General features: G+C 40.0%; 1 protein-coding gene across 1 annotated transcript in view; it reads left to right on the top strand.

The window, feature by feature from the left end:
- Positions 1-13,785, top strand: part of PTN (pleiotrophin) — a 77,650-nt gene extending 63,865 nt beyond the window's left edge. The window contains exon 5 of the mRNA XM_069003138.1: positions 7,101-13,785. Coding sequence (XP_068859239.1) covers positions 7,101-7,153 — 53 coding nt within the window. The 3' untranslated portion in view covers positions 7,154-13,785. The remainder of the gene's footprint in view (positions 1-7,100) is intronic.
- Positions 13,786-14,692: the final 907 nt, after the last annotated feature.

Here is a 14,692-nt window from a genome sequence, read left to right as displayed (position 1 = left end):
CTTTTAGGGTTTAATGCAGACCTTTGTGGGTGAAAGCTGAAATAGTCTTGTGTGTGTCAATTCTGTTAGGTGCTCATTGTCTCACTTTCCTGGCTTGTGAAAGCAGCCCAGCCTCCTTGGCATTAGTTAGTGCCCTTGAGCCATGAATATGCCTTAAGCTATGGGATTTGCTGTGATAAAAGGTATGCCATCAGCAAATGTTTACCCACATTACTGTTCCCAGCAGTGACACAGAGAGAAAGCCTTGTTCCTTCTATTCTGGCCTTTTCCTTTTCTATTTCTTCACTTCCTTTCCTTTCAAGCTTTCTTTTTTTTTTTTTTTTCCCCTTCTTTATCCCTCCATCTCATTTTTCCCATTGTCATCTCTCTATCTTTCCTTCTATCTGTGCTTACTGCAAAACTTTTGCAGGCAACTCTGCAGAGTCTGAAGCACTGATCAAAGCCAACCACCGTGTCCTGTGCCCTGAGGGTAGAGCTCATCTAGGGCAGATGCAGGAAGCACAGTTGAGAAGGGCATGTGCCTGTTTTTCAAGAGCTAACGGAATAAAATAGGTTCTCTATTCACATTGTACCACAAATAACTTTCTGCTAAATAACATTTTATATAATATATATATATTTATATATACTTACATATAATACAGATCTCAGTTTGACATGTGTGATCTTTTTGCTGTATAGGTATATACTAAAGTCCCAATGGATTATTAATGCTTTCTGTTTCCAGCAGTCTCCTGCAGACATGTGAATGCAGAGACTAAGCCCTAAATGTATCTGTCTGTGCCTGCACCTGTCTTGCTGGCATTAAGAGGGATCTTGTGTATGGCATAGATGTCTGTACACAGAGAGAGGGCTGAAGAGCCAGCTGGGACCGTGTCCCTCTTGTGCTGAGCACATAACATGATGAGGAACAGTGAGGAGGTCCCTACCCTGCAGCAGCAGCAGTGGAAATGTACCCGAGGTGGATGAGAAGAAGCCGACTGCAGCACAACATGAACTACTTCTGGAAATCAGTTAGCCAGACTCCTTTAGCAGACTCCAGCTGCAAAACAGCCTTGGTTTGAAAAGTTTATCCATTGCAATCTTCTGAATACTTACTCTTAAGATCTAACATCTTAAGGGCTGACATAGATGTAAAGAAAATGAGATGAAACTTTCATGTTCTTTGCCTTCAGGCTGTTAGGCCATCTAGCAAAATCAGAAATTGCGGGTGTCTTTGTGGTCTTTTGAGTGCCTGTGCATAGGCAATTTTGAAACTTTTTCTCCCAGATATTTGAAGGAAGAAAATCATCAAAGGGAAACCTTTCTGATGAAAATCCTTGGTTTCAGCAAATTATCTCTTAAATAAAAGCTCCCTGTAATTCCTGTCTAGTTTAAGTGAAGATGTTAAAGGAAAGGTTTTAAAGGTCTTACATCTGTATGTCAGATTCAAGAATTGGCTTCTGACTGTCTAAGATAGTTTCAGAGTTTTGTGGCTCATTTTAGAACAAATTGGATTATTTTTCCCCTACATTTATTTCTTCTTGAAATGCCAGTGAGAAAGAAAAATTATTAACACACTTTCTGTGAGCGGTGACTAAGTTCCATTCCTTTTTCACATATGTTAGTGTTTGTTACAAACATAAATCTGGCTATTCCCCATTCATAACACACTTTGCAGCATGACTTTCTGACTTTAATGGGGCAGCTGCACCCTTTAGGTCTAAACCAAGTCCGTCTTGTGTTCAACTGGGAACAAATCAAAGTCCATCCAAAGCAAAACTTTAGCAAAGAGAGAAGCAGAACAAAACCTAATGGAGAGGATTGAGCACAAGTGTGAAGAAATTGAGGAACACAGATAACTGGAGAAAGCTGTTAAGGAGCACAGCCTAAAACATAAGGGATATATAATCAATTGTAATCTATTAATGAAGTAAAAGTCACATCAAGGTGATTGATTGATTGGAGAGGTGCCTTCTGCTGCTGTTCACATGGTGGATTATTGCTTTTTTTCCCCATCCAGTAGAACTGTGTTTCTCAAAGAGGCTTTACAGAAGAATTCATTATGGAACAAAGTTGCTATCATAATACAGTTTTTCCTTCTTAAACATTCGGAATACATAAATGCTATATATATTACCAGAAAATAGGAAGAAAAGGATTTAGATAGCCATGAAAAATTCTCTTTCTCTACAAGAAAAAGAAATACCACGTTTAAAGGGTTTTTTGGAAATCCAGGGATTTGTTTTTACAGTCATTGAAATCACAAGATAATACAGTTTCTGTTCCTAGAGAGGAGTGTGAATCTCTTTAAGGTGAGATTCTTTTTTTGCCAAGGTATAAAATCCTTGATTTTACCAAAGTAAAGACTTCTCCATTCCACAGGGATTGGCATTTCATCCCCAAAATTCAGAAGCTCCCTGCACACCATGGCACCATTGCCCTTTACCACCATAGCAACCTGGTGCTTTGGAAAATTTGCTCTAATAAGAGGTAGAGAAGCCTTTCTAAAACATGCCTTCCTCTAAGCTTAGTAGGACTGAGTGCTAGGTCCTGGGAAAATGGTATCCTAAACATCTGATGTGGAATTTTTTTACTCTAACCTTCCATCAGCCCAGTTTTTGCTATTTTGAATGATTTACATTGCTTTTGGGGACACTGCTTGACTTCTATGCACAGGAGTTCAGCAGTGCCATGAGTGAATTGTTACCTTCTTTTCAACAAATGAAAATAAATACCTGCAAATCTTGGCTTACAAAGCTTGACTTCCATTAAGATGTAATTACCTCCCTTTTGTGCCTTATACATTAAGAGTGGCTTCAAATGGTGTGTGGCTCCTGTTCAACTAAATTACTTTCATTTGCTGCTTGCGTGGTAAGAATGAGGTTCTGGGATAAAGATGGCTGTTTAAAGAGGACTGCTGCAATTCCAAATTGCATAGAGAAAGTTCTGCTAATCAAATTAACTTCTTTACTCAGTAAGACCCTGACTGGAATCTTTGTCACTGGTCACCATGGGCCCACAGAAGTGGGTCCAGTGCTTATCCATGACCACAGAGTTTTTAATCCTGTGAGTGAGTCTAAGGTTTGCAACAATTCATAGGGTTATTCTGGTGATGAATGATTAGATAATCCAGTGTCTGTGCATTGACACACTTTGCTCCTGCAGGGCTGTTTTTTTTTAATCTTGCTGGGAGTGCATGGGTTCCAGGGGGAGCAGAGTGGCTGTGCAATGCTTGGTTGTTGCACACTGCAGGGACTACCAGGCATTTGGCATTTGCTCTTTGCCTGTACCCTGGTCCAGGATACTTAGCCTGGCTGAGCAGGTCCCTGAACTGACCAAAGTCTGCTCTTATGAAATCCAGGATTATCATCTTGCCTTTTGTTTTGCTCTTGTCTCTCTGGATCCTGAATTCTAGCATAGATAGCTCATAAAGATGCCTCCAATTGGTGCCTGGCACAACTGGGCCACCCAACTTGAAAGCAAATAAAGCAGTGGGTAGATTCAGATGAAAATTCTGTGTGGGCTGGTGAGAACCTGAGTTTCATCTGGGTAGGTTTTACTGTAGTGTCTCCCTGTATTTTTGGTAGCACTTGTCTGCAGCAAACACATTCCCTGAAGGCAAAGGACAGCTGGTGCACAGAGCCATGGCTCTGCCTGTGGAAATACTGCGCTCAGTGGGGTGGGTGAGGTGAAGGAGGCTGCTGTAGGCCCAAAGAGCCTGCAAATGGCTGGGTTCTGCTCAGGGTAGTCCCTGTTCACTGGGCAGCTTTTCCTGCTTCCTTCTGGCTCAGTGGTGAGTGTTTGTAGCACCAGTGAGATGTGGAATCAGCTCAGTGGCTTCCCCATGATAAAGGCTGTCTCCGTGGGACTGCTTAGTGGGTCACTGTAATTTCTGATGGGACCACATTAAGATGCTTGGTAGGAAAGGGCTGAACCAAAGGTCTCAACGTCCAATCTGTGCATTGAATTTTGATAATTTTCGTGTACAGAGCAGGAAACTGAAGGAGACTGTTGGACACAGTGTATGTAGGGAATCTTTCCCTCACTGAACCGGCAGCTGGCTACAGCTGATGCTGGAGTGTGGGCCTGTTGAGCTGGCAGATAACTGGCATTGTACTCTCAGCTGGCCAGCCTTTGGAGCATGGTGACCCTTTTGGTCATGCCTGGTTACTCTGGGGAGGGTAGCAGTGGCAGGTTGATGTGGTTCCCAGTGTGGCTGTGTGAGCTGACCCAATAGCATGTCATAAAAGTGGAAATAGTAGCATTGGGTGAACAGAGGTGAGGATGATAAAAGCCTGAATGGCACAAATGCTAAGAGTAGGTTGAGAAATTAAAAAATCATGAGCAAAGTGCATCTTAAAGCAACTTTATATGTTGTTAGCCATGGACATACCATAGTCTGTACCCTGAGCATAATCAAAACAGGTAGAGTGTAGCTGTGAACAGACTTGTACATGAGTGTATGAACATCAACATTTTCATGGGTCAGCACATGGGTACTGGTATCTGTGGTGGGAATTTTAAAAGAGCCTAAGGGCTGGGAAATATTTGAGCAGTTTTCTTTTTTTCCTTTTTTTTTAATATTCCCACAATTCTGTGTATGTATGCCATTTCATGGAGCAAATATGCTGTGCATCAGTACAGATTACCTGTCGGAAAGATGAAGCCGTGGTGGTGTGGGTACTTTTAATGAGGGAGGAATTCCATCTGGCACATGACAGTTTTACTCCACTGAGGCCCAAAGCAGAGTCACTTGTCTTTGTAGGTAGATGGGTTTGGCAGTTTGGATGATGTGCAAATTACCGCAAGGTAGACAGCAGGGAAGAATTGAGAAAGGAAGAGAAGTGGACCCACAGGGATTAAGTGCAAATGGATGAACAGTGGGTTGTCTGGTACCTCAAGTCAAGTGAGGATGGGGACCTGCTGCATTCACACAGCTCCAGACTGAAGTCTTCTCCTGGTGGTGTTCTCATTCCTACCATAAGCTGCACAAACTCTTCAGCAGAGTCCTGTTAGCAGTCTGCCTGCATTTATATGTCTCCTTTGCTTGTAGTAAATTTGGTCAAAGTCTGCATAGTGCCCTTCTGCCTGTGCTGGGTCTAAATAAATTTCACAGATTTCAGTGCCGGTCTGATTGATAAAATGTCACTGTTTCTTTCAGAGAAAGAGTGGTGTTGTGTGGGGAGTACAAAGTATGAGGGAGAGTGCAATCAATACAGAATCCAGGAGGGTCAGTTTTATAGAGAAGCAAAATTAGAGGAAGTGGAAGATGTGGGAAAGAGAGGTTGAGGGGGGATACAGGAAATTTGTGGGGGTGGGGGGGGGAAGCTTTAGCTGAAAGCAAATTAGATACTAACTGAATGAAAGATTACTTTCTCGAATGACAGGTTATGAAATAGTGTCAAATTTTGTGAATAGCTCCAGACTACCCAGTCAGATACACATGCAAGCACACACAGACACATGCAAAGGCAGGGGGCAAAAAATTAATTTTCAAATGAAAACAAATTACTTCTTCTTTTAAATTATTATCCCTTTGAAAGTTAAGCAAATTTTTAAGGGAAAGAGATTTTAGAGCAGATTATATGACTAAACAAGTATTTTACTTTGCTTTGACTAAAGGATTATTGGAAAAACTTTTTGTCTTGTTATAATAGGTGAAGAAAAAATTTTGGTTTGAAACACTCGGAAAGAGGAAAAACAACCATCAGAGAATAGTCTAAGTTTGCCTTCTGCTGGAGGTACTTGGCCCTATCCATACCTGAAAGATGTTGGTATAGTTGCCTTGGTTTTAATAAAAACAAAATGTTTTTACCACAATTGGTGATTCCTGGACTGACTATGTTGTGTAAATGAGTCAGAGGGAAAAGAATCATATTCACAAAGAACAGTACCACCTTAAGGGCCAAGGGCTTTTCTTCTCATTCAAGGTGATAGTTGTTATTTAAACAGAGGTAGTGTTCATGGCAGCAAGATTGGCAGAGTTCAAGAAGTGCTCTCAGGCAACATGGTGTGATTTTTTTGGGTGGCCCTGTGCAGGGCCAGGAGGTGGACTCAGTGATCTTTCTAGGTCCCTTCCAACTCAGCAAAGTCTATGATTCTGTGATAGCTTTGCTTGGTTTTGTTAATGAAATCTGGGTTAAGGCAAACCTGGGTCTGCTTGCTTGCTGTTTTGGTTGCAGGACAGATGCTTCACAGAAGCTCTGTTTCCGTGTCTCTGTGGTACCTGTTTTTCTGTTTTGTGCTGATACCAGTAAGGAGTTGCTCATTATTTTCCCTATTACAAGGTGACATGTGACAGAAGACTACCTAATCCTCTTAATTCGTTTTAATTTTGTAGGTCCCTCTGTGAATTTCTTTTACCTGTAGAATACCACACTACCCTTCAGTACAGTGAAAGCTACTGCAGGTGGTAGTACAAGACATAAATTTTCACTTGCACCTTCACGTTGTTCCCTTATTTATCCCAAATTAATTAGAGAAGCAGGTGCTCCTTAGTCCTTTGCTCATTCCATCAGTCCCAGCTGGCTGGACAGGCTGTGCTCCCATGACCTCAGGCCAAGCTTCCATTGCCTCCCGAGTGCACATAGGTGTCTGTCCCAGGGGAAGGGGGAAGGGTTGGCAGTGGAGGAGCTGAAGAAACAAGAGAGCTTTCTCCCCATGCTCTGGAGCTGCTGGCACATTCAGAGAAAGCCAAAGACTAACAATGAGACAGAAAGGAAGCAGGGGAAGGGTATATGTGTGGGTAGTGTGTGCAACGCTTTCTTCCAGCTCTCCACTGAGCTGTGACCCGGTTTCTCCAGGAGATGCCTGCTGTTTTCTTATTTTCCAAGCAAGTTCCTGACACAATGCTTTGCATGCCAAACAGGGTCAGCCCCTCACATAGGGAGGGTTCTGAACAGAACATGCAACTCCCTTTCCATCTTCTCTACTGCCTTGGCCTTTCCTGTTATTTTTCTTCTTTTCCTTCTCTTTTCCCTTTCTTTGCTCAAAATGAGGAAACAATTCTTATGTGCATGGAGAAAAAAAAAAGGGGGAACTTACACGGGTGTTAAATGAAATTTATTGCAGTGCTTGCTAGACACTAATTTTTTATTGTTATTGTTCTGTCTTGACAGAATCCAAGAAGAAGAAAAAGGAAGGCAAGAAACAAGAGAAGATGCTGGATTAATGGAGTCAACTTGGGCAATGTGAGAAAGGGACATCAGCAAACATGATCAGTTAACAGTTTCATTTATACCTAGGCATTTTATCCTAAAATTATTTATAGCTTAATGGTACGATAGAAGAAAAAAAGCAAACACAGAAAAAAAATCCTTTTTTTTTTATTACTTTAGTATTTTTAATGTATAACCCTAACAACAATTTTTAGAGGCCTGTAATAAAGGACTCCAAACTCATTTAGAAAATTATGTCTATTGTATATTGAACAATGTAGAGGTTTTTAAAATATTTTTTTTCTCAAGTCTTGCCATAGGTCTCAATCTGGTAATTAGTCCCTGCAAGCAGAACCTGAGCCTGTGTGGAGCTCTGCTGAAGCCAGTGGTACCCTATGTGAACATAACACTCTGGCTGGATGCATTTATATTCAAGATTGGGACCTTATATCTGAAAAATTGAGGCCTGCTTCTTAATTTCTGATCACATCTGCATAACTGTATGAAATCGAATGTTTAAGGAAAGGATGGGGGCATTTTGTTGAGTGTTTACAAGTATGGATTTTTCTTGGATGTGTGCTTAATGTTCATTTCAAAATGTCACCATCTGCAGGTAAAAACCAGTAACACTCCTTTCCTTAACCATATTTTGAACATTGGCAGTAAATCTAAAATCTTTCCACAATTGGACATAAAAGAGTCCTAATTTTTCATGATCTTCTAGCAATGGTTTTTCAAAGTGGAATGATGACAAAACTTTCCACTTTTCAGCATATCAGTATTGGTGGATGGTAGTGTCCTCCATTTTACCTATAAAAACTGAAAAATGCTGTGTCTTATTTGTTCATTTTGATAGAAGGGAGAAAATCCTTTTTATAGAAGATCTAGTTGAAATTGTTGTGATTCTGCCTGACCCAGCTCCCTTTTGTATCAGTGGCAATATTCCTGTTGATTTTAATTATAGCTGGTTAAAAAATAGTAAGTCTGGTGGGAAATATAAGGAGAAATCTGTTTGGAAACCACCAGATGTAGTTCATATTTTTGACCAAAAAAGGGACAATTTGTGGGACCTGAAACCGATAGGAATGATTATTTTTGGTTTATCTTTTAGTAAAACAGAAGGGAAATATAAAACCAGTACCTTTTGCTTTCTTCCACTTTTATTTAAGCAAAAAGACCTTGGAAAAAGCTCAGTCAACATAAAAATAGTTGTGATTTTTTTTTTAATATAGTCTGCAGGGGGAAAAAAAAGAAAAGTTATAACCGGCTACTTTTTAGTTTGGTCATTTTTAACGTAATTTAAATGATTCTGAGTCCTGAGAGAAGTCACAAGGTAGAAAAAAGATCTGACAAATGGCTGGTCTGTCTCAAGGTAAAGGGTTGTTTAACAACCTGACAACAAGCAGACCAAAATTTTTAGAGGAAACATAAGGGATTTCAGTGCCCAAATTAAGTTCAAAATCATTGCTTCTGAATGCTAAATCTTAAAATTCAGCAGCAAGAAATAAGCTTTGCCACTTGTGTAGGCTGGAGGCTTGCCTGCTGGTCAAGAGGAATAGCCTCCCTTGTACTCTCCTGCACAGTACCCACTGACTTCAGTGAAGCTGCAGCAGGTTGTGTTCACCTGAGTAAATCACATTTCTCTCTTGGGATTAGCTTGCAGACAAGCAGAGTCTCTTTTTTTCATACTAACATCACTCCCTTTTCTATGCAAAAAGAAATTGTAACAGTTGCAGAGCTTGCCCTCTGTTTTCTCACCTGGAGGGTATGGCTGATCTGGACTCACAGTGAGGCAAGTCCTTCTGTTCCCAAGCACTCCTGAAGCCTGCTAGCCAAGGCTGCACATAGCTTAAGGTAGACTAGCCTCACAATTATTTCCCAGACTCCTTGGGTGTGTTTTGCAGTCTGTGTTGATGTCGTTGTTATTTTAACTATGCTGTTAGACATACCCGAGTCCGTGGTAGAGTTAAAAATGTCCCCCACGTATGGTGGATGTGCAATGACCAAATCTAAAATCATAAATGCTCATATTTAGGTGGTTCTGGGTGCTATTTGGTTTGTTCATGGTCTAATCAGGTCTACCTGTGCTTGTGCCTCAGACTTAAACTAATGGTTTGGTAGGTCTGATTGAAAGCAAAGGGGGAAAGGAACTTTTTCACTCACCAAAGGTTTGTCTGTCTAAATGCTGCATCAGTTCACTTAAAGTGGTTCAGCTTTGAGTGCAAACACTGTTGCACCACTGTCTCACACTGGTTAATCTAGTCCATGTTTCATAGGGAGCTGGCAGGAAATGGGAATGATGCTGAGACCAACACTTTGACTATCCTTTAGCAAACCTTAGATGTGACTTCTTATTTCCATCTCCGTGAGTATAAAAAAAATAAATTCCCTTGTGTTTCCTCTGGTACCTTATGCTCCTTTCATTTAACTGCCCATCTGGCTTGTTAAAGGAACATTCCTAATAGATTTTGAAGGAAGCCAGTCAAGTTCCTGTGGTGGCATAGGGCCTTCATGGAGAGAGTTTACAGAAAACAAGGAAACAAAATATATCATGTTAGGACCAGAGGAAAATGCAGCAAAGGGTGTGAAATAGGAGAACATTTCTTATGTACTACTCAGCCACATATGTTCGGATCTATATTGGCATTGTATCGTTGACAGCAATTGGAGTAATGGTTACTACAAAAACTTAACTTAAAATAGACTTAAAATGAAGAAAATTTCCAGTAAGCCAGAAGAAAACATTCAGTGGAAGCTTTAGCTGTTCAGGAGATGATAAAGTAATTCATGGCGGAACACAGAGGACGATTAAGTCAGTCAGGTCAGCTCTAAAAGGAAGTACCCAGTACCTAACAGGAGCCCTTGTTTCACTGGTGACGTTATCAAGAAAGCAAAAGGCACGATTCTGAACAAAACCTCTTCCCACCCATCTTGAGCAGTTTCTACTTCAGTAATTTTGAAACTTCTCCTTACTTGTTTTCTAATCTTCTACCCTTCCTGCTTTGGGAGGGCGAACTTGTCTGACAGTGCTGTGGGAGCGGCTACTTCAGATGAAAAACGTGTTTACCCTCTTGGTGCTATCCTATTACAATGAAAAATGACTTAGCATAGATGTGCTACTTACCTAGTTTAACTGACAGAAATTTGTTTCATGAATGTCCCTCTCGAGGAGCGCTTTACATCTTCATTTGCTACAGCTGTAATAGAGTATGGGGAGATGATAAAAATCCCCCAAATGACAGCCTTTTTCTGAGCACTTAAATCTCTTAGAAAAGAGATGGTGAGTTGCTGAACATCAGCTAAGGATGAATCTGCATCCAGACTCTGGATTCCAGTCAGTTTAAACCTAAATATATTTGGGTATATCTCACTTCCGTTTCTCTAAATAAGCTGAGGCAATGCTTCTTTCAGTTAGGCCTGTCTATATCTTGATTTAAAAGAGTATTTGAGGATTGGGACATTTTCTGACTTAGATGTGTCTTCTGGCAGAAATGCCCGTGGTGAATGAGAATCATTGCTTGTCAGCCTGGCCTATTTAACAGTCTATTAGGTGCAGCAAAACTTCTGGGCAAGGCTCCAGGAAGGGAAAATGTTTGTTGTACATGCAGGTAGGTACTAAATTGTAATTTACTGATTTTCATCTTCTATTTCCATAATGACATTCTGGGCTTGAACTGTTTTTCAAAGGAGAAAAGTTAGAAGAAATTAAAGAATAACAATTACAAAATGTATCAACAGGCAGCTTTGGAGACTTGGTCAAGAAGAGACAGATAGGAAGTCAGGAAAATTTTATACAAAACTTCTTTTGCATGCTCCTTAAGTGCGGAAGGCAGAGCTACTGGTTGGCACATTTGTTTTTGTGCTTTCCCTGATTTGTGCCTTAATGAAAACTAATCAAATATAAAGTGTTGCAGGAAAGTAAAGTCTTACTCCAGCCTCAAAAGAAAGTGTTCAACTGGAGGCAAAGTCAAAAGGAGATAATAGTATATAGGCTAATGTCAGTGTTGAGGATGGGACAACAACCTGATTTTCCCTCAGTCTAGGAACTGCAGCAACATTAACAATGTAAACTCACCCCTTTTCTAAAGCAATATATTGGTGAGGTGTACACCATTTTGATATGACACAGCAGGCTTTCATGTCTCCCAAATCCTAATCAGAAGAGGGAGCAGTATGTCAATGGGGGTAGTATCTTGTATTCAATCCATTTTAATTCTCAAGGACAGCACTTCTATGAAGTTGAGACTGAGTTCTCTCCTTTGCAGACACACATTATACCTGTTGCCTGCCTTCCCACGCTTATCCATAATTTTCGGGGTGTTCATAGGTTTTCTGTCAATTCTGCTAAGGAACTCTACCTCTCAGTTGAACTTCTGTGGGTGTTGCTGATCTTTCCTCATCCTTGAGACTATATTCTCCATTTCTTCCTGGATTGTTGCAAAGCAGCCCCAGGAAGCTCATACCATCAAGTTCCTCCAACTGCGTCCTTCTGAAACTAAAAGACACAGTAGCAACTTGTTAATCACTATATGACAATGAACAAGGAAGTGTGATAATGAGCTAGGGAGTCCCTGGATTTGCTGGGAGGGTGGATTGCTGGTAAAACTTTCCTCATAACTCAACCTGGTCAAGGCTTCCCAGGGAACAGAAACGATCAAATGATCATCTCAAAAATTAGAGACATCGATGCAGGAGTGTCTGCCTTCAAACAAAAAAACCCCAGAAAACAGAAAAACACCCTATCCAGACAAATAGTGCAAGAAGCTGTATCCTTTACCACTGTCTTCTTTTATCATCAAATTACCATCATGCATAGAGTTTCAGGGATAGTGAAAGACTTGCCTGAGCAGGTGTAGAGCATGGAGAGAGCCTCTTCCACCCGTGGCTGTTTGCAGTTGGAGAAGATGTAGGTAGTCTTGTTCATAGCAGCATCAAACTTTGCTTTTGGACCAAAACTAAGCAATGCTGATATCTAATAATTTTCCTAATGGTCCCTTTCTGCTACTCTTCACAAATGGCCATCTGCCTTGTGGCCTCATCACTCTGAACGGAGCAAAAATGTGGGAAAACGTGAGAATTCAACTACTATTATCTCATTGGTGGGGTTGTACAAACCTTTAGCCCTTTCTGCAGTTTGCCACTTCAGTATGGGTTGTTATGGAGTCCCAGATGGCTAAAGAACTCTGTAAGTATCTCCTAGCCTTTAAATCACTTGGCTTTGAGTGAGTTGTGTATGAAAAAACCTGTACCTACAGATTTTACTCCTTTCTTAAAAAAATCCACGATGACAAAAAAAACCTGCAACAGAACTGAAAACATGTCCAGTGAGTGGATTTATTGATGAGATAAAACAGAGGCTCACAAGTATTCCAGTTTCAGCAGGTCACTGAAAGTTAAAGACTGTACAAAACCTTTAACCCTGAATTCAGTGATGGAAAGCTAGGAAAATGGGTAGCCTCTGCAGGACTGTCTTACCCACAGCCAATTTCATTCAGTTAATTTTGCTGTTTGAATGCCCTCACTCTAATCTACCTGGCAACAAGACATTATTTAACTTTTCTTATTAGAACATTCATTGCACTCCCCATGTTATAATTATGTAGTTCCTCTAGACTTTTACAGCTGAAGGAAATGGCTGTGATAGTCCAGAGAGTGTTGTGGTTGCTGAGGTGATCTGAAGCAGAGACAGGCTGCAGCTTAGAGCTAGAATCCACCTAATGCAGCTATCAGCATCAGAGACAGCAGCTGTCTAAATACACACACTTGCATACTGCATAGATAAATATAAATACACATATGGGGAAGCAAAACTCTAGGAAGGTGCATGCATAACTCTAAATGTGAATCACAACCAGCGCTGCCACGTTTTCAGGCTGTGGGTGAAATGAAAGAGCTTTTTGTCCTGTGCTGTTATTTAAGTGAGGATACACAAGTAGGATGAAGAGCTAAGTTTCTTCCCACTTGCCAGCACTTCAGTTTAAGGATAGCCATGTCCAAGGGAAATGCAAAACACATGCCAATGAAATGGCCAAAAGGACTTACTATCACAGTGATGTTCTCTTCTGTCACACCAAGTACATTGCAAGGGTTTTGTTCAAAGCTTCAAAGTGGACAAACTGCTTCAGTTAGGTGTGAGCATAAAAACATAGGCAGAAAAAGTCTTTTGCTCTGCCAATAAAAACTGAGGAAAATGGGTAAAATAAGATGGAAAACTAAGAGAGAAACCATCTGAATACTTATAGTTTGAGTGTTAAACCGAAAGGAGAAATGAAAGTCAAAATAACAAATTAAAGCCTGAATCTCATGTTCAGTGGATTTCTAATTCTGTATATATCTATTAAACCAGTGCTATATATCTTCTCATGGGTTACTTTCTTTTTCCTGTTCCTTTTCCTTTATTTTCCAGTTTGTATATTGATTTTGTAAGCTAGCAGTGTGTTACCTTTTCAATTTTTTAAAACTTGTATGAAAGCCATATATCCATATTGTAGAATGAAAGCATTAATCCTGTAACATCCCTTAATGTTTCCCTTAGCTCTGTGGGATTGTGGGGGGCTCTAGCGAATGTATATGTTTACCAATTGTATCAGCATAATTTACTTGCTCTTAGTGGCGATAAAGAATTAAATAAACTAATACACAGACACATGGTGTCCTCATTTGGTTGTGGAAACCGTTTCTGGAGCTCCTTAAATTAATTCTAAGTACTTAATGGTATCTCTTTATAGTACTAATTTTCGTTGGCTGTAGGTGTTGCTTGACACACAAACAGATCTGTAAATTCAGAAAAAGTTTTAGTCTGTAGAGAGAGGTCTACCAGAAAGTGATTCTAGCAGAAAACATTTCTTTGGTTTGTGCACACCAAAGCCTGTCTGTCCCAGTTTCCTGGCACTTTTCAGTTCCTTTAAGCAGCTTGTTTCAGTAAACATTTATTTCAACCTGTGTGATACTGACACAATGATGGATTACAGATGAAGAATTTGGCTTTTTTTTTTTTTTAAATTACACAATCAGGTAAGCAGTGGCAAACCCTTGTTCCCAGCCCTGTCATGCTCAGCTGTTTAACAGTGACTTTAATGTGTGTGTGTTTGGTGAGAGATGATTAAGACTCAAGAGTAGAACAAAGAAGCTACATTATATTAATGAGCTAAATATAATTATGCAGAAATTCAGGTAATGCTCATTGTATGTTAATTTCTTCTCCTTTCTTTTAGTTCCTTCATTGTCCTTTTTTCCTAAATTTACTTTGTTTTCCATATAATTTTTCTGGTTTTGTTTCTGTGTCCAACTATTATTTAAAATCCTAGAATAATTAATTAATTACTCTATGAAAACAATTCCATCAGTCACTGCCAAAAGAGGGAGATGCTTCACATTTTTTACAATATGAGGTGATTGATATAGGCTTCTGAAGTTGTTTGGAGGAAAATTAAGTATTATAAGGTATGAAAACTGACAGTACATTCTTCAAACCACTAATGGACTGAGAAACCTAAATCTTATCCTTGGAAAGGAGACCAAGTATTCACCATTGTTTAATTACAAAAGAAAAA

Source organism: Aphelocoma coerulescens, chromosome 1A (genome assembly GCF_041296385.1).
Source record: "Aphelocoma coerulescens isolate FSJ_1873_10779 chromosome 1A, UR_Acoe_1.0, whole genome shotgun sequence".
NCBI lineage: Eukaryota > Metazoa > Chordata > Aves > Passeriformes > Corvidae > Aphelocoma > Aphelocoma coerulescens.
The sequence above is the reverse complement of the archived record's forward strand: the minus strand, read 5'-3'. Positions and strand labels throughout refer to the sequence as shown.